Source organism: Zingiber officinale, chromosome 4A (genome assembly GCF_018446385.1).
Source record: "Zingiber officinale cultivar Zhangliang chromosome 4A, Zo_v1.1, whole genome shotgun sequence".
NCBI lineage: Eukaryota > Viridiplantae > Streptophyta > Magnoliopsida > Zingiberales > Zingiberaceae > Zingiber > Zingiber officinale.
The window spans coordinates 22,937,759-22,958,647 of NC_055992.1; the positions used below are offsets into that span (position 1 = coordinate 22,937,759).

General features: G+C 36.0%; 1 protein-coding gene and 1 non-coding gene across 2 annotated transcripts; both read right to left on the bottom strand.

The window, feature by feature from the left end:
* Positions 1-10,654: 10,654 nt before the first annotated feature.
* LOC121969705 (uncharacterized protein At4g15970-like) lies at positions 10,655-14,565 on the bottom strand. The gene is made up of 5 exons (XM_042519934.1): positions 14,122-14,565; positions 13,076-13,441; positions 11,937-12,418; positions 11,702-11,796; positions 10,655-10,874 (listed from the first exon to the last, which is right to left on the bottom strand). The coding sequence occupies exons 1-4, from the start codon at positions 14,377-14,379 to the stop codon at positions 11,781-11,783; spliced, it is 1,122 nt and encodes a 373-aa protein (XP_042375868.1). The 5' UTR covers positions 14,380-14,565; the 3' UTR covers positions 10,655-10,874; positions 11,702-11,780.
* Positions 14,566-16,227: 1,662 nt separating this feature from the next.
* Positions 16,228-16,334, bottom strand: LOC121973955. The gene has a single exon (XR_006109856.1). It is a non-coding gene; the product is annotated as a small nucleolar RNA R71 (small nucleolar RNA).
* Between the last annotated feature and the right edge of the window lie 4,555 nt (positions 16,335-20,889).

Sequence of the window (20,889 nt, forward strand, 5' to 3'; positions counted from 1 at the left end):
ACTTAGAGAAAAATGATTGGTTGTCCTTGATGTATGAATTGAGACACAGATGGGTGCCAACATATTTTAGTCATGTATTTTCTGCAGGAATGTCAAGTAGCCAAAGATCTGAAGGCTCACATGTATTTTTCAAGAAATATGTCTCAAATAAGAACTCATTAATGGATTTTATCACACGTTTTAATAGAGCATTGAGGCATCAAAAACACAATGAGTTAGTTGCGGACCATATTGATATGAATGAGCAACCCAGGGTTAATACAACCTGGCCAATGGAAACTCAAATGGTTAAGCTGTAGACAAAAAAAAAAATGGCTGGAGTTTCAAAGTGAAATGACCGAGAGTCATAGTTATTATGTGCAACAGTCATTTACAGGAGTTGCCTCAACGGTTTACCACGTGATGAAATTTCAAAGTTCTTCTTCCTCAAAATTAAGAGCTCACGCATGACAAACAAAGAGATTACATATCGTGTAGCTGCACAAAATTTGAGTTTGAGGGCATTCCATGCAGACATATGTTAGCTTTTTTTTGTATCAACCAAGTGTTTCATTTGCCTGATACATATATACTCAAACGATGGACACGAGATGCAAAAGTTGGAGCAATATATGCTTTAGGGGATCAAAATGTCATTGATGATCCAGATTCAGAAAGGTATTTGACGTCGAGGCATTCGAGGTTATCCTATAAAGCTTCTGTGTTAGTTGATAATGCATCTTTGAGTAATGAAAGGACAACCTTTTTGGATGAACAATTCGATTGTATCTACAATAAAATTCAAGAGATGTCCATTAGTACAACATGCAGTGAAAGAAGTCAAAGAAAAAAATCCATTGATGAGAGCCTTGGTATTATTGATCCTTCTACAGTAAGAACAAAGGGATGTGGGAAGAGATTAAAATCATCAAAGGAGAAATCTACATCAAATTCTAGGCTTTGTCGTGGATGCGGACAACGAGGAGTATCACGTGACAAGCGTAACTATCCCAATTTGCAACAAGGGTTTGTGTCGATTAATTTTTTCATTTTTATTATATGTTTCTTACAAATAAATTATTTTATTATATTTATTATATGACAATGTGTCACTTATCAGATCGATTGAAGATAATAATCATATCAGTCTTGACGACACATATGAACTTGATTTGGGATCTATAGCGGGTACTATGAAAATTTTAATTTATTAAATTATAGTGGTTTATTGTTTATTGAGAAAATGAGATTAATAAATTATCTTTATTGTTACAGGTTCTAGCAACATGCGCTAGGATGTCGTAATTATCTATGGCTAGTATGTATTCATCTATTTCCTTTACTGTATTTTTTTTTTATTGAATGCATACTTCTAAAGAGTCTAGTATAGAATGTATACTTCTAAATCATACTGTTTCAAAATGCATTAATTGATAGTATGTATTTTATTTGGATTTAGTAGATGCAATTGAGTTATTTTGTTTGTTCAGATGGTACACCATCATCAGTGTCTTGTTGTATGTTATTTTGTTTGTTGATAGCTGTTGGATTAGTAAATTATCGCTATTTTTATAATACTTGAGATCTACTAGCCCTTTCTTATGATAAATCTAGAGTTAGCTGTAAGTGGGTGTTTAGGGGCTAAAGGCTCAATTGGTGGCCAGTGGATACACTCATGTTTATGGTCCCGACTATACTGGCACTTCTCTAGTGAATAAGTTGTGTAAATTTGGTTTTGTTTTTTTGATTGATTGTCAGGTACCAGAATCCATTACTAGCTAGGTATCATGGGGTGACTTAATAGAGGCATACATAGTACGACCTCCTTGTGGTGCTGAAAGGGAAATGATCTTGTGTTTAAACCAAATTTCTGTATGGGCCGAAACAATTTTTTGGTGTGAAATTTTGTAAATTCAACTATAGTCTTCTTTATCTTAGGTTATTTGAAGTGCTTCAAACCACTTTATCTCTTAATATGTTGAGTGTTATTTTTTTTATTTATGTGGATAATATAATTATTACTCCTGAAAGAATACAATGAAATTTTAAACCATGGATTTAAGCGTCTTGGAGTGCTTGCTTGTCTCAGGTTAGAACTTGTCTATGCATTGCAGTCTGCTTTCCGCACAATTTGCCTTATCTATATCGTGTCTGGAATTTAAACCATGGGTCTAAGCGTCTTGGAGTGCTTGCTTGTCTCAGGTTAGAACTTGTCTATGCATTGCAGTCTGCTTTCTGCACAATTTGCCTTATCTATATCGTGTCTGGAATTTGTTCGTTACAATATATTTGATGATGGGAAGCATATCATTCTTCTTATTGCAGTGGCAGCCGAAGCAAAATTTAAAGAAATTATGATGTCCTATGAAGTTATAAAATTGGAGAGGAAAAATCAAGAGTGCTAATACTTCGCTAGCAGAAAAAAAACAAAGCAAGCCGGGGAACGCTGAAATGGTTTGAGCACAGGAGCATTGCTCTTCCATGGTGTTCATTTCCTTCCCTGAAGTGTTGAGCTTCAGCAATTGTTTTTTCTTCCCTCTAGAACCTTGTATTTACTTCCCTCTGGAACCTTGTATTTACTGTATGAGAATCATTTACTTCCCATGTAACTGAAATGAGAATCATTTGTGAAATGGTTGTTTTTTTTTTACTGATGCTCCTCTGAACCTTGCATTTACTGTATAAATAGTTCAACAGCAGAAATATGCCATCAAGTTCGTTTATGCAGCAAGTTCCAGGTCTAAGTACAGATAAAGCAATGATATATAATCTTTTTCAAATTTCATTACACTTCCAGAATTTAATCAACTTGTCTACTTATTTTCCAAATTACTTAGACCAAAGACGACCCTTCAGTTTTTTCAGATACAATGAGACTTGCAGCACTTCTCCTTCTCCTATAGGATACTATTGGAAATTAAAATAAGTCCATCCAGTAAAGTTCAAAAGCATAATTATGCTTCATGTGTACTCACAAAGTTACATATATATCCTTATGAAAAAAAAAGAAAAGAAAAGAAGGAATAGGAAGTCTTCACCTAAAAAATTCCAAACATTGAAGAAAAATCACACAGCAAGCTGGCAGTAACCAAAATCCTAATTTCAGTTTACACAGTACATGATCAATAGATATTGGTTATTAGAGAATAGACATGGTCTAGTTCTCACCAAGGAGAAAAGAATATATTTAGCCTAGTAAACAATACAAAACTAAGATGGAAGAGACAATAAGGCTTATGCACTAGCCAATGGTGTAACAGAAGCCATTGGCGGACTTCTGATATAGTTGAGCAAAGATGCAGAATGTGGTGATGATGCCGTTTTTGCCCTCCCCTACATCAATCATCAGCATTATCATTAAATCATGATAATTTCATCCATTGGAAGACGGCTTGTGGGTACACCAGTCAGAAGCGAGTTTCGTTAATCATGCAAGTTCAAGAGACATGTTTACAACATAAATTTTGACAAATAAGTGTCAACATCATCCATAAATAAAAAAAAAATCAAATGTCAACATCATCCATAATTACATTTCTTTATCACATTGCAACACTAGTACTACTTAACTAGGCCAACCAACAAACAAAACAAGTATATAGCCAAAAGAATTAAGTTCACTATCACTAATAGTCAGACCATAAGCGGTACATTCCAATTTCCCATATTATGTCCAGGATAAGCAATGTGTTCACTCCCCACCCTTGACTTCGCTCTTGACAACATCCTAAAATGTACATCATTAGTGTCTTCATTTAGTCCAGTATCAGACCTCACCCACTTTAACCATCCATGATGCTTACATCCATAATATAGTCTTCCTGGGTTCTTGATCGATCTAGAGACTAGCACCAATGCTCTTTGTCCGCAGTCCCTGCATCGCACAATTTCATATTTGGTATGGTTGATGCTGTTGTTACTTGATGATGTCATTCAAGCACAACCTAAAAAGTAAAATTTGACCAAATTAAGCTAAACAATAGCAATTTGCTTAAGTAATGGGAAATCACACAATTTTATGATAAATTTGACCAATTTGCATTAAAAGTAGCCACAATTTACATTAAAATACCGAAATTTTATGACATCATATTTTGTAATAAGTAAATATCAGTGTTTATAGTGAGACAAAATTAATGAACCAGTGTCATTTTCAAGAATGCAATCAGGAAGATTAAGAAATGATAATGAATATATGCTATATAATAATCAGGCAACTGATGTTATCCAACTAAAAAATAAATGTTACGGTCATCAAAAAAGTAGCAGGTTGGGAAACACACGGTTGCCACTATAAGAACTATATGATGTTTTACCAAGTGAAAATCTAGGTCACGACAATCATAGTGTGGTAGCTTTTAAACAGCAGCATCATTCAATAGTTTTTCATGAGCCATAAATTCCCAACAAAATCACCATGATTGAAGTAATCAATTCATACATCACATCTGGCCTAAAAGTTCCTTCAATTCACAAAAAAGTGAAACATTTTTAAGACAACATACTTTTGTTTATGTTAAAGAGGACTCAGTTTTCTCATCACTAAGAAACCCACAACCAAAAAGAATTGTCTGATGAAGATGTTTAACCCCTACAAAGGGTGCCAAAATCAAGTCATATTTGTTGGTGTTATATGTCGTATCAAATACAACTATATCACCAAATACACTGTATGCCCTCCTTGATACATGATCAGCCCAAAAACATCTACTAAATCTGTTATTTGAATCTGTCTCATAATCAAAGAAAAAAGTTGAATTTTTCTCTTGCTCAAATGTAAAAAACTCTATCAGTGATTCAACATCAATACCCTTTTGTTCATCTCTTAGATTTTTCTCCAAATTTCTAATATCTCTTTTTGTGCAACCGGCTCCCTCAGGCCCTCCATACTCTATCTCCAATATTCGCATTTGTTGACAAGTTGGTACATTGGCCTCTGAAAACTGTTTTGTCAATGTTTTCTTTGCTGCTGAAATATTACGATGTGAGCGTAGCAAATGCACCTTTGATGGAGTTGAGAGTGGATGATTATGGGCTTCTATGAAGTTACTGACAACCCAATTAGGTCCGGCCTGTTTCTTGATAAATGCAATATTCGACTTACAACCTGTTCTAACTGCGCCACGTGCTCTTTCCCTTGATACATGATCAACTTTTGATTGTTTATTCGACCGCATTAGATCTGTATGACCCTCTTTAAAGCAAACAAACTGTTTCCATGTCACTTCATTTGTTATCTTATTTTTCTTGCTTGTGTTTATCCTTGAACTAAATCCAACTTCTCGTGCATATTGATTATAGAACGAATATGTCTCCTCTAGCGATGAGAATTCCATTCCAATTTTTGGTTTTCTATTATCTGCAACTTGGGGAATGAATTCTTGATCATCAACTGTATTTTCTTCCATTTCAGAAGCTCCTCGCATTACATTTGACAATATATAAGTAGATAAATAAATAAAAAATATAAGTTATTTTTTATAAAGTCAAATTTGCAAATAATTTAATAGAGAAAACGCTAGATAACAAATCACAGATTATAAGTTATTTGACTTGATGATATAGTGTCAAATAAAAGAAATTAAGTGATGTCGGATAACAAATCACAGATTCATCTACATTGATATTCTTAATTGATGTAACATTGATCATACACTTATTATAAAATCAAAACTGCAAGTTTAATTCAATTAAATTCTCTTACTTGCGAGGGATGGTAACCCTACAATCTAAATAATCAGTCTGAAAAACTTTGGAACTTCATCTGAGAGGTCTGTGCATTGCTTAAACTATATGAACCTCATGCATTAATAATGATCTGCTCTAAACATAATGACACTCCTTTTTCCTTCCTAAAATTTAAACCATTTTTTCACAAACTATTTATGGTTTTATAGCATAGCTAAGAATCCAACGCATTGGTTTTTCACTAGCAACAAATACTTCTAATATGTCATATGTGGAAATATGTAATCAATTTATGGAGCTAAAATGTTCAAAACTTATAAGCTAAAAAAAAAAAAAAGATAACCTGTTGAGGGACAGTATGAAATCTTCGAAAATAGTTCAAGAACTCTTCCTTTCAAGATAACCTGACAGCGCCGATCGCGAGCGGAATTTTGCTCGCAGCGAAAGCGAGAAGATGAGCGAGGCGACGGAGTCGGACTGTAGAACAAAGGGAGACGCAAGGGCGCGACGGCGCCGGTCTCGAGCAGGACTTCCTGTAAAATACCAAAAAAATGGCGAATAACGGTAAGGGAATTTTCCGAAATTTTTAGAAATTTTTCGGGAATTTTTCGGAGCTTGTATGGATGAGTTTACGGGGATAAAGATGGGGCCGGGGAAAGCCTGTTTAGGCTACCCAAATTAAGCGAGGAAAAGTTTGATTTTTCCCTTTTTGTTTTCTTTTTCTTTATTTTTCTTTTTCTCCTCCTCTTCCATCGCCGTGCCCCAATCCCCCCTCGCGCCTGCTCTTTTCTTCCCCGCCGAACCCAAGCCCTAACCTCCTTGCGCCGACGCCCTTCCTTCTTCTCCTCTCACGTGGCGGTTACTGCTCCCTTGTGATTTTAAGCCTTCGGCTGAGAGGAAACCCGAGCCTATTTCTTGTGCCCTAACCGACTTCTTTTCTCCTCTTGCGTACCGGCGCCTCTTCCCTTCTCCGATTACAAAATCGCTGGCCAAGTTTTCTTCTCCTCCTTGCATTGCCTCGCCCCTTACCGATGCCGAATCTTTCCTTCTCTTTTTCTTCTTGAGTCGCCTTGATGGCCACAGCCAACACTGATTGCCGACGCCGAGCAAGTTGAGTCTCTTCTCCTCGAGTTTTCTTGGGTTCGTGGCTCAGATCCCTGGTGACGATTTCCCCGATTTGCCGCGAGCCACAGTGTAGAGCCACTTCTGCAGCAAGCAGCCAAGCTTGCTGTTGTGCCCTAGACTTCCTCTTGCTGCTGAATCCGAACCAAGGCAGCAACGACTTCATCAGGGAGGTGCCACGGGATTTGATTCTTTGGTGCCATGGTTGCTTTCGTGAGGCCAGATTAGCGACATTGCAACCGGTCTCAACCCTAGGTCCCAACGCTGTCTTTGTCGTCGACGAACTTCCTGTTCCTCTGTGCCCTAGCTTCGATCAGAGCAGTAGTGATTTGGTAATGTGACAGCAAGGTGAGGGTTTATATTTTTATCTTGTGTTATGTTCTTGTCCTATATCTACCGTGGATCATCACTAAATGTTGTTCTCCATTTATAGAGGGTTGTAGGTTCGATCAGTAGCATTATTGCTCTACTGATTTCGGGCTGGCAAGTGCTGTGGGGTTGATCTTGATCTGTTGAGTAGGAAGGATTCCAGCCAAGTGTGGTGTGTTATGGGAAAAAAACTGCAACAAGGAGATCTTGTTGTGGTATATCTTGTTTTCAGCAGCAATCAGCTCACCTTGTTCTGTGTTCAACAGCAGTTGAGCTTGAGGTATGGTATAGGAATTTGGATACGTATTGTGGTGGGATGATGTAATTAGGGTTTTCCCTAAATTAGTCGTACGGATTTTTATTTAGTTATTTAATGAATTGTTAGCTAAATAAAAATGTATATATATTATTGACACAGGACTTTGACGCGAGACGAGCATCTCGATGTCGGATTGGACCGGATACGATACTCTTATCGGAGGCGGGTACCTTGACTTATCTTTTTGATATGTCATGTTGATATGTCTAGTAGGTTATAGCCTTTAATAATAATTATGTTTGTCCTTGTTTCGGTACATCACTACCGGATACCTGTTACATGCTTCTCACCTGATATGCATTTTATGCTAGTACCCACATGATTATATATATATATGCTCAGAGAGGTAGTGACATACCATGCTTGTTATGTTCAGGACCTAGGTTTTTGATATCCTATCTGATCTGTGTACTTTAGATCTTCGTATTTGACCATTGATATTACGGTACTCATTATATATATATATGGATATGGGTATGATGATCAGTTTATTGCTATGCTTAGTGTCATGCATCATGATTGCATGCTGTGCGATAGTCCGCTCCATTATTGTTGAGCACATCGCCAGTTACATGGATCTGCACACACCAGCACTCATGGGTTAGTGGACGATTCAGGCAGTGTGTGTTGCAGCAGGGACTTTGTTTGGCTCCGTTGGTCCGCTCATGGGAAGCGTGATGCAACGTGTTAGCCGGCAGGGATTCCTCCCCGTCATCGTGTACCGGGAGTTGAGAGCATTGCGCTCCCCCATTTATGATTTGGGATAGGAGGATAGGTGTACTCCGACAGCATCCCGTCCACTTGGTCACTTATCAGGAGTAATGACGACAGAGTGCACGGTTGTCACAGCCCTACCCACTCGGCCTCACTATTGTGTGTGAGATGACTAACTGGCGTCAGGGGTGACCAGGACGCATCATTGGCATCATACGCATTTATGCATTTACTGCTTGTGTTTGCTGCACTTATATGCTGCATTTGGATGGATGCATATGTTTGACATGCATACAGGATTTATGACACTTTCGGTCTGACGACCTAATTTTTCTGATAGGTGGACCTGGTGAGTACAGTTCTCTTCAGCCCTCTTCCATTATGCATTACATTCTTTTGTTCACGAGACTGTACTCCATAGTTATTACTATTTGTTATAATTTACTATACAGGTATCTGCTGAGTTGTTGAACTCACCCCCGTGGACACTATCTTTTTCAGGTACTAGGTTGTTTATGGAGACGCTTGGAGTATCCTGGCTGCCGGTCCCCACATCACATCAGATCTACGCGTTTGTGTACTTTTACTTCGGTATTTATAATTGGTGTATTTAGCTGTGTTCCGATTTTATTTCTGGAATTGTTATATTGTTGTGTCGTGTTGTTGTGTGGTGTAAGTCTAGCCGGCTAGCAGTGATTTATTTGGTTTTGTATGGGCTAGTATTTTATGTTTTTCCGCTGTATTGGTTTTGATTTCAGCCGAGTGGGCTGTTTAAAATATATATAACTGCGTGGTTGTTGTTATACTTGTCCAGCCGTGTAGGCTGAGATTATTAACTGCGTGGTTGTGTATATATTCCAGCTGCATGTGGCTGATGTATAGTGTGTCTGTAGAAATGCTTCAGATTGTCACCCGTACAGGGGAGGTGCTGTCGAAATTTTCTTCGGACAGGGACTTCCTCGGGGCGTGACACTTGCGAGGGAGGGAAGCGGAGGGAAAGGGTGTGACGGCGCCGGTCGCGAGCATGACTTGCGAGCAAAGCGGAGTTCTGCTTGCGGTGAAAGCGAGAAGATGAGCGAGGGAGACGCAAGGGCGCGACGACGCCGATCGCGAGCAGGACTTGCGAGGGCGGCGGAGGCAAGGAAGGCGAGGAGAAGATTTGTGAGCTAGGGCAAAACCCACGGGAAAAAAACTCACGCGGACCAAAAAAAAAAAAAAAAAGTGACGCGGAAAGTCCACGGGAGCAGGTTCGCACCGTTCCGCACGAGTTGTTCCACAGGGGAACAACTCTGTGTGTGTATATATATATATATATTTTTTTTTTTTTTAAAATCAATTTTATTTCTAAACTAATTAAAGTCATGATCGAAAAGGGGAAAGTGTAATATAATTAAGAACTAATTATTAAATTTTTATGGGTAAATGTCATTAACAATTCTTAATAAATTTTCTAACTAATTTTAAGTTCCTAATAAATTTTCCAGCTAATTTTAAATTCTACATGAAAAAAAAATTAAGAGATAATTAGTAATTTATTATATATACATATTATTAATAATATTTAATTAATTTTTTAATTAACCTGATTCTGACTATATAGATATACCGTATATATATAACGAAGTTGGAAGTTGAATAATGCGCATGACTTTAATTGAGGCGAAAAACTTAACAGACCAATCCCTGTGTGACCATGGCCACAGAAAATGCCTTATCCAAAATGCAACCTAAAATTTTACAAGTGATAATTACGAGAATTTGATATACACAATGAAACCATAATTTGTGGTCAATTAGCTGCTTTGAATATTGCTTATATGGCATCCATCTAGCAAGCGATAGTACAATGCAGTACTAAACATCAAAATAGTACTATTATTTTGCAAAGACTGTGTACTACACACTACCTCGCGCTTATAAATCCAAAAGCCGGAAATGAAACGAAAAACTTGAGAGACAAATAGGAAGGCACAGAGACGAGGAGTGCATGGTTTTGATCCAGATTAAGGAGGTAGCAGTAGAAGTGGAAGGGGCATGCAGAGGAGAGGATCATAACAACATATGTCTCCTGTGCCTGCCCTTTCCACTCCTCCTGTTACTTCACACTTCCACCGTACCAAATTGCTGTGTTCCTCAATGATAGCCCTGATATATCTTTCTCAAGGTTGTTATATTGTATGCAATATGGTTTTGCTCATAAAGGTTTTACTTCTAATGGGTATATCAAGTAATCACTTAGTTTAGTATGAATTATGAGCCTTACCCTTGGAGAGTTTCTGTATCCTATCTTGTGCTGTTGTATCTTTTTTTATCCTGGAAGACAGTTCAAACTCTCCAAGTTTTCACCTGAGAGATCAAACAATAAGAAAATGCCAATGGGTCATATCAGATAATTAGGGTAATTTTTTTTTCTGTTTGATTATCTGCCCTTTCATTGGTACAAAGGAACAGGAAGAATCACTGTTAAAAGTTCAATTTGCAATATCCTTGGCACTTTGCATGCTCTTTTCTTAGTTCATGGTCAAACAATATATAGAACAAACCTTAGCTGTCAAGAATTTTAATAAAATATAACAAATCTTTATCGTTTGGTTAGTGTTTTTGCCTTCCAACAGCTGGAAAAGGGAACATCCAGAATTAGGCAAAGATCAAGGAACAAGTTGAATATCCTTTTCATAGTAACCTGCAATAAACAAAGAGAATTAGAGAAGGACAACTGTTATAATTTTTAGAATAGATAATTAGGTACAACCATCCCAGCGAATATACTAGAACAAAAGCCACATAGGAAGCCCCCAGGCCCAAGCACATACAAGCTAGCGATTAATTGCAAAAGCAATTTAAGTTTGTGACTAAAAAACAATAAATTCATTTTTTCTGAACTCCGGATATTTCCACTCAATACAATTTATCTTTATATTTCCTAATTTATGAAGATTGTATAGTGTTGTATAAATTATAAAATGTAGATCAACTGATAAAGCATTCTAAATATCCAGAGTCAGCATGAAAGGCACCAAAATTAAGTACCTTAGAACTGAGATTTTACAACTCAAAACTTAAAAGTATGCATAAAATCATACATGCTAGATAAAGACCGTGATGAAAAAGACATAAGAAGATTTCAGAGGAATGATTAGTCTAGTGACCTACGCCTGGTAGATTGTTAACCAAATAAATTTACAGCATTCCACACTTCGAGCCAAACCATTCAACTCTTATATGACAATGAAACCTTCAGTGAGGTCAGTCATCACACCCACCAATGAATAAAAGATTCATTGCTTTTAGCAACTAACCTCAATTAATATGAAACACGAGTAAGGACACCAAAAGTAATAAAAATAAATAAATAACATAAACCTACTGCCAGGGAATATGTATAGCCTTACTTGTGAATAAAATTTCTGTCGTAAGAAAATTACCAATAATTGATGAAGCAACTTGCGTGAGTGTTATACAATACACATACCTAGGTAAATAAAAAAAAATTAAAACCATGGTACTAACCTGTAAATAAATTATTAATTCCATCCTGAAGAATGTACAGACTTCATTTTTTAGGATATTGATCAGCTGAACTTGAGAATTACAGTGGAGCAAGACTGAAAACGAAGGAACAAATTTCATGTTAATTATAATCTTCAAAGTACCAGAACAAAACCCAAGTTATAAAAATTAGCAACATAATTGTGCAAAAAATTACACTCCGCGCACCATCATGTAAATCTTGAATTTGTTTTACCTGCAATTTTGTGGTACGCTCCATGCGAATGATCCATATCTTTTCAACTTCCATGGAAGAGACATATATGTCTTCCAATCCCCAAGCATAACTCTCATATCATGAACCTTTCTACTTAAGCCGATACAACAATTTGCATGCATTGTACAAACCTTACTGAAATCTCTGCTTGGTTCACAAAGCCCACCAAAAAAAGCAGTGCTCAAGAATCTAATTTTTATTCCGATGTCAATTAGGAAAGGATCACGCTTAATGAAGTTTAGTACATCCTGATCATGAAATCCTGGATAGGTTCCCTGCGATCCATGCCAGAACTTGTAGAATTCTATGGACCGGTTGTTAGACTGAACATAGTTGAATCCACCATTAGGAATGTTTTCCAAATCAAAAGCATCACCAGTAAAGTGATCACAGGCTATTTGAAAATCCTCATCTGGAGATAATTGGGTTAATGGATTACGGAACCAAAGGATATCTACATCCTGTAATTGAATGATTAGTAATCAACATGTAAAAGTCCTACTAAGTCAGTTAGCAGACAAGTCAATTGTCAAAATGTATCAAGATGAGATCACAATGCAATGTTACTCTTACCAAAATTCTATACATCCAAAAATTTTGTAATATAGAAGAATCACAGTAAAATCAGGAAGATGGTGGTTATAGACAGTTAAAACCATATTATCTGAACAATTGAACATATAAGGAAGGTTCAAAAAGGATACAACATGCAGAGTATCAGTAGTACAAGACGTTAGCAGTTCCTGCTAACAGAATTATATGCAAAGCTATATAAAGAATATTAGGCAGTAAGAGCATGGATACAACTTAATGCCTATCCCATTGGATAAACTTTCATACACTCGAGCAAACTATTATCCTAGGCATGCATTCCATGCATAAATTTGTAGATAAAAGAAGGGGTAACAAAATATATTGCAGAAACAAGAAACAAGGAACAAAGTTTAACAATAAAGCATTGCCTGCAAACTTGGCTATGAACAAAAAAAGGCAAGATAGTCTACATAGAAATAGATACTTAGAGAACAAGAAGATCCAGAAGGTATGGTCACTTTCACACATCAGTACTTTAACAAACAGAATATTACAAAGGCCATTCATAGGAAAGAGAATTTTACCGAGAAAATAAAGTTGTATCCCATTTCGAGAATAACACGCAGAAATTCTATCCTTCTCCACATCATTGACAAATATCCAGCAGTCATGTAAATCTTCTCATCTGAGAAATCCACTCCCTCAGTATAAAGAGCAAAACAGTGAGTATGCAAGGATATGCACCTTATGTACGCTTTCTTGTCCAAGGCAATGATTACCAAATGGTCCAGGAGTCTGTATGTTCCATCTCCTGTCCGAAAACTTTGAAAAAACAAATCTATAATAGAACCAGGAGAAGCCCAGGCAGCATTCAAAGTTGTTAATATTACTGTTTTGTTTTCCATAGCTGCTTCCTTTAGAACTTTCTCAAGCTTAACATCGTTCTTTTCCTGCAAGCAGATAAATAATTCTCTATAAAGGAGGAAAATTCACAATTGTTTGCATTCACACAAGTTAAACGATATAAATTAGGGGGGAAATGCCTTATTACATTGCATAAAATAGCATAAATCAAGTGATTTACTGACAGCTTAAGCTCATGGGGCAGATAATCATCCAATCGGATTTAACATTGTATTAAGCAGAAGAAACAAAATCAGTCCTACCTAGGCTTGTCTACAAATTCAACTTCGCCAAAATGAAGTGTGTTGAGAATATAGCATTCAGAATTCAACATCAAAGGAATGATAGCTAGAGAGTATCCTAGAAAGTGATAATATATATATATATATATATATATATATATATATATCAATCATACAATCACTGCTGTCAGTCTAACCTAGGCACAACAAGATCAATTTGTGCACAAGGCATAAAAATTTTGAAAACAAATTTACTTTCACAGATTCTATTAAAAAATTTGGAAAGAAAAAAATTCATCTGGTACAGAGATCATTGAAAAATTAATTCATCAGTAATCAGCGCAAGTTCAGCATGGCAAGATCAAATTTAATTATTTCATGGAGGTAAATACAATGCAGAGTAGAATTAATAGACCAAATAATTAAAGGATATGAAAACCCTAGATCGTTATTTCATGGAGGATAGGATCACGAGCGGGTCTCACCAATTGGTCGGTGTCTTGGTCGGGAAAGGCGGTATCCAAGGAAGCGGCAAGATAGTCGCGGCTCGGTCGGGAGGACGACGTCGGGAAGGGGAAGCCGAGGTCGGCGGCATGGTAGAGGAAGGTGCAAGGAAATGCGATGGCGGCGAGGAATAGGAGAGTGGAGAGGCAGCGGCGGGGATCAGCTGCAGATCTGGGACTGAGAGGCGACATCGGGAACCTCGGCGAAAGTCGAGCCCTCACTCCCGATGGCCCACTCATTGGTGCGTACTTTAGTCGAGGAACGGATGAAGGTCGCCGGGACGGAGAATTGAGGGAGGGGTCGATCTGTCGCTCCCGGTAGTCCGCGTTCCTCTGCTCAAATGCATAACGGTACAGGGAAATTGGGCAGGTTCAATCGTGCAGCTGGATGATGAGAATGGGACAATGATCCGGTTAGCCTCGTGATCGGTACAAGGTGGTCAATTCAGAAGCATCCTTTTAATTAACTCCTCTATTTATAGAAATTTTTTTTATAAATACCTTGTAATTAGGATACAAATTATGAATATCTGAATGATAATTTAGATGTCCTACATAGACATCATAACTTTAGGGACTTCCAAGACATGAAATAAAGGTCCAAATGATGGATGTGTTGACGGCTTCATGTCCAAAATTTAGCTCGGAGAGCATATGAGATTAAATTTTTTTCTCTTTTCTGAATTTGTCTTGTTAATGATGATCTCTGATTGTAATCTTAAATTTATGGAGTAAATTTTAAATTCTAGAGTTAAGAATTAGCCATTTTGATACATAAACACTACTCGTTGAATCTCTTAAGTTTGAAAGTTTTTTATTTAATGATGTGTCTGATTGTGGTCCAGACCTACTATGTATACATGATCTTGATGCCAAAAGTACAAAATTCGTATCCCATGGGCTACAAGAATCCAATCCTCTGACTTATAGAAACTTTAGACATGGAGAGTTAGTTACGAAAGTAGACCGGTATGTTACGAGGAGTAATAGTTTATTATAAATCTTAATGGATTAGTTCCAATTCATCGCCACACAGTAAGAAAAGGCAACTTAGGATTGTGGGATCACGTGATATAGATTTTCTTTAAAAAGCAATCCCTCAGCTCTATCACTCAAAAAGTAGACGACGAATTGGAACGGATACGCCGATATCTCACAGGTTCATATCAGATATTATAGAATAGTCTACCTACATAAACAACCATAGAGGATAAGAAACCAAACATATACTAGGTATTTATAATAATTATGGTGAAACTGAAATACTAAAATTGTTTTTCCCCCCTCGAATTCTCTTAGATCACTCTCCTTTCTCATCTCTCATCTCACTCAATACTCTTTCTTCACCATATTCTTTGACCATTTCTCCTTAGATATCTTGCTTTACACAACTCAATCTCACGATTAGTCTAGACAATTGTATTTGTTTAGTAGACTAGTAGTTAACCATCAATCCTTGTGGATTTAATCTTTTATTACTTGATGATGAAATTGTGCACTTGCAGCTTGCATACATTAAATTTTTGACGCTATTGTCAGAGATTGATTTTGATTAATATTTGTTGAATTGCAAATTAATTGGACTAGATTGTTCTACTTCACAATTTTTATTTGTATTTGTTTTCAATTTTCTTAGCATTGTTTTTTTTTCTTTTTCTTGTTCAGGAGATTTTAAATCTGAAACAAGTTAGAAATCAAGTAGACATAACGACGATGGCCGATGGGCTAGACTTCTTAAAGATTTTGTCGTGCCTCTCTCTCAATCCTTGAGATCTTGCATTGTTAGGTCCCTAATCAAAATTAGAGATTTCGAACTGAATCTAGATTTGGTTCTTATTATCCAACAACAATAATTTGGGGGCACACCTTAGAAGATCCTTACCAACATTTGAACCATTTTCTAACATGTTGTGATACAGTAAGGCGGGATGGTATTTCCGAAGATGCAATCAGATTAATGAGATTTAATTTCTCTTTAATAAGAAAAGCCAATGATTGGTTATACTTGCTTCCATTAAGAGTATCACAACTTGAGAACAGATGGAAAAGTATGTTCTTAATAAATATTTTCCACTAACCAAAATAGCAAAATTGAGAAGTCAAATCACAGAATTTAAATAATTAGAAGGAGAATCACTATTTAAAGCTTGGAAAAGACTCAAAGAATTGCTATTGCAACGCCCTCATCATGGTATGTAAGAATGATTCATAATTCATTTATTCTACATAGGGATATCCGATGCAGCAAGGATTTCACTAGACTTGTCGGTAGGAGCTCTTTGATACATAAAAACATGGAAGATGTTTATTTGCTTATTGAGAACGTAACATCAATCTAAATTTTTGGAGGGAGAATATAAGAGAGAGTCGCTTTAATGGAGATGAAGATAATATTGATAAAGCAGCACAATGTGTAGTCATGCATAGGGCATGTCCAGAAAGTAATTTGGAACAAATAAAGAAAAGTGTTGAGATTATGAACCAAAGCATCAATGAGATAAAGGAAAAAGTTGAAAGACTAGTGTCTAAGGGGATTGAATTTTTATCTGAATGCTCAAATGAACACTTCATCCCATCTAAGATAATGTTGGGCAAGGCAGATGGCAAAAAGGATAGGGTATCGAAAGTTAGGAAGAAATTTCATATCGAGGCATCTTTTCTGAATAAGTTGCTGCAAATGCCGAGTTATGTGAAGTTCCCAAAGGATGAATGGTCTCTGAAAAGAAAATTGGAGGAACAAGACACTGTGGTGTTATCTAAAGAGAGTATCGCTTTAATATAGACTGGATTGCTACCCAAATAAAAAGATTCTGGGAGTTTTTTGATACCTTATACTATTGGTAACATTAGGATTGATTGAGCAATTTATGATCTTGGATCTAGTGTGACTTTATACCTCATACGTTATGTAGAAGAATTGGACATACTAAATTGAAACCCATGAATGTTTTTTTACAGTTGGTGAACCATTCAATCCAGCATCCTATGAGAATTATTAAGGGTGTGCCAGTAAAGATCGAAGATTACATTGTGCTTGCAGATTTTATGGTACTGATCATGGAAGAAGACATGTATATCCTCCTCATATTGGGGAGATCTTTGTAAGTACCTTGGGGGTGGTTTTGATGTGATCAACCAAATCAAGTTAGACTCTGTGTATTTGATATCTTATATCTAAGTGTGTAAGGACTTAGGAACATAAGAAATCAAGCAAAAGATGCAACGGACAAGAAGGATAACATGGAAGCGAGTTGATGGGCTCAGTGCATTCTGAGGGACGAGAAGCTAGGGAAGAGTACACCAATATACAAGAAGTACACACATGGGACTTCTAAGGGATTAAAAGCCAAAGCAGAAGACTACTCAAGGAGAGAAGGCCAGAGTTGGATTTGAGTGAGCTCAACTCTGGATGATCAGAGAAATCACCTAAAGTGATCGGAGTATAAGCCAGACAAGTCAACATGAAGTTGACTTATCAAGGCAACTGTACTAAGTCCAGGTGCCAGGAATCCAAGCACCGGACATGCTTCGGGCACCCAGACCACCTTCGTACTGAACATGTGTCTCCTCTTCGAGACGTTGTTGTGGATAAAGGTTGGGTTCATGTTAACAACAGTCCAGGCGCCCGGACCGATCCAGGTGTCTAGGCTAGAATAAAATTTTATCCTCAAGCCATCGTGAAGCTAATAAAACTTGCACCGCTAGGGGCGCTCGGATCAGGTCTAGGCATCCGGAAGAGCCACATCATCAAAGCAGCTATTTCAATCAAAAGACTATAAATAGAGCCCTGATTGTAGGAGTTCAACACAACACTAGTTTACGAACTCTGTACTTCCATCTCGTTAATTCTGCTTTGTAATTTTGCACTATCATCGTCTGTAAGAGGCTGCTCCACCTTTTTCGAAGGAGAACCACTAGTGAGCTGATTCTTGCCTTAAATTAACAATGTCTCTCATTGTAACCAAGTAAAAGCTGTGTCTCTTTCTTATTTTGTTTTATGTTTAATTATTTGTTGTTCGGTTAACTTGTGTTTGTCTTTGTTAAGATATAAAGTAAAAGAATTGTCTAATCTAACTTACAAGCTATTCACTCCCCGCTAGCTAGTCGCATTGGGATCAATAACCTTTTCTAGCTACAATTGGTGTCATTATTGACGTCAAGAACCACCAACTCTCATTGATGATAGGGGGGAGAGAGTTGAATTTGATCTGTCTAAGATTATTAAATTACTATATGAAGTGGATACTTATTGCAGTGTAGAAGTGTTATATACGGTGGTGCAAGAAAAGATAGAAAGGGAGATATTAAATAATGAGGCATATGAAGATGAGGAAGATCTTGACTCCTTACAGTGGATGGATAGAAATTAAGATTTATTCATGATTGAGGAGAACTTTGTAAGTTCTGAACCAGGACAAAATGGAGAAACAAAGGTAAAAGTTTCTCTTATTGAATTGAAGTAACTTCCTTTGAACCTTAGGTATAAATTTCTCGAGCCAAGTTCTACATACTTTGTGATTGTGAATGATGATTTAAATGAGTCAAAAACCCATAGGTTACTTGGGGAGCTCAAAATGCTTAGGTAAGTCTTGGGATACGTCATTGAAGACATAAAGGACATTAATCCATCCTTATGTATGTATAGAATTTTGCTTGAAAAATGATTATAAATCCATAGTAGAACATCAAAGATGGTTGAATCCTAATATGAAAGAGGTAGTCCAGAAAGAGGTATTGAAATTATTGGATACAGGAGTGATTTACACAATTTCGAACAGTGAATGGATGAGCTCAGTTCATGTGGTCCAAAAAAAGGGGGAATGATAGTAATAAAGAATGAGAGTAATGAGTTGATTCCCACTAGAACAATTACAGGAATTCTCACTAGAACAGCCACAGGGTGACAAATGTGCATTGATTATAAGAAATTGAATAAGGAAATTAGAAAAGATCACTTTCCCTTACCTTTTATCGATCAAATGTTAGAACAGTTGGCCAAACACTTACACTATTACTATTTGGATAGTTATTTGGGTTTCTACCAAATTTCAATTCACCGAGTGACTAAGAAAAGATTACATATACTTGTCCATATGGTATGTTTGTTTACAAGAGCATGCCCTTTGGCCTTTGTAATGCCCTAACTACTCTCCAACGATGCATAATGACTATCTTCTCAAACTTTATTGAAAACACAATGGAGGTTTTTATGGATGACTTTTAGGGCGCGTTTGGTTGGGGGTTATCCTTGATAACCTTGGTTATCCATCCAAGATTATCAACAAAAACCTTGTTTGGTTTAGGTAATCGATGATTCCCGAGTAATGCTCCATGCCTGACACGTCAACAAAAGGGGCATACTACCAGGAATCGAAAAACCTGGGAAAATTGAGGTTTTTCTTGATTCCGGGGTTATCAAATTTTTTTTTTACCCAAAATACCCTCGGATAAAAGAAAAATGTGAAAAAAATAAAATGTAAAGAAAAAAAATAAAAAAAATAAAAAATAAAATAAAACATATATATTTTTTAAAATAAAAAATCATTAAAAAATAATAAAAAATAAAAAATGGTAAAAAACTTTAAAAAATAAAAAAATAGAAAAAACATTAAAAAATTAAAAAAATGCAAAAAAACATAAAAAAATAAAAAATAGAAAAAACGTAAAAAAATTAAAAAAAAGTAAAAAATAATAAAAAATGTTAAAAACATTAAAAAATTTTTAAAAATTGAAAAATGTAAAAAACCTAAAAAATAAAAAATAAAAAAATAAAAAAGTAAACAAAATTAAAAAACAAAATAAAAAAATATATAAAAATAAAAAAAAATGTGAAAATATAGTAAAATATAATAGAGTTTAAATAATAATAATAATAATAATAATATTATTATTATTATTATTATTATTATGTATAGTTAGTTTTGCAACTAAGGGTAATCTAGTAAAATACTAAATTAGGTTATTCATTAAAACCTTCAAACAAACATGTTTTTGTTCATTACCTAGATTGAACCAAACAACATTTGGTTATGTTTTATTCCCCATAACTTTGGTTATGTGATTACCAAGTAATCACATAACCAAAGTTATACATGATAACTTGAACCAAACACATCCTTATGTATATGGAACTAGTTTTGATTCATGCTTGGTAAATCTTTCTAAAGTCTTGTAAAGATGTGAAGACGTTAACTTGTGTTAAATTGGGAGAAATGTCATTTTATGATGAGAGAAGGGATAATTTTGAGACATATGGTCTCCAAATGGGGCATTGAGGTTGATAAAGTAAAAAGCCAAAATTATCGAGAAGTTGCCTCCCCTAATAAATGTGAAGAGAGTGAGAAGTTTCTTTGAGCATGCTGGATTCTATCTATGGTTCATAAAAGATTTTTTTTTTTTTTCAAAATTTTCAAATCTTTGACTAATTTACTTTTGAAAGATGTTGATTTTACAGTGAAATACATGTATGTATCATTTGACTCCATACAAAAGGGTTTGATAAAATCCTTATAATTTATCTCCCTTCTAAATTGCACCGAGTAATCCGATAAAAGTTGAATTATCACTTTTACTGCAAAAGAAACACAAACCATCATGCATTGCGTGATCATCCTTATCCTACACTAAAAATGTATTAACAGATATGGCTCGCATCGTTTATTTTATTCATTGATAGTTTTAAAATCATTGCAGATATGGTATATATGAAGCGTCTTTAATCCAAGACACATAAACAGTTTATGAGATTTT

What these genes read in the sequence shown, in the direction of transcription:
- LOC121969705 (XM_042519934.1), bottom strand. Translation starts at nt 14,379, where the DNA reads ATGAGTGGGCCATCGGGAGTGAGGGCTCGACTTTCGCCGAGGTTCCCG. An exon ending in ACCAAGACACCGACCAATTG is followed by an intron (nt 13,442 to 14,121) that starts GTGAGACCCGCT and finishes ATCTGCTTGCAG; the next exon opens with GAAAAGAACGATGTTAAGCT. An exon ending in GATACAACTTTATTTTCTCG is followed by an intron (nt 12,419 to 13,075) that starts GTAAAATTCTCT and finishes ATTCAATTACAG; the next exon opens with GATGTAGATATCCTTTGGTT.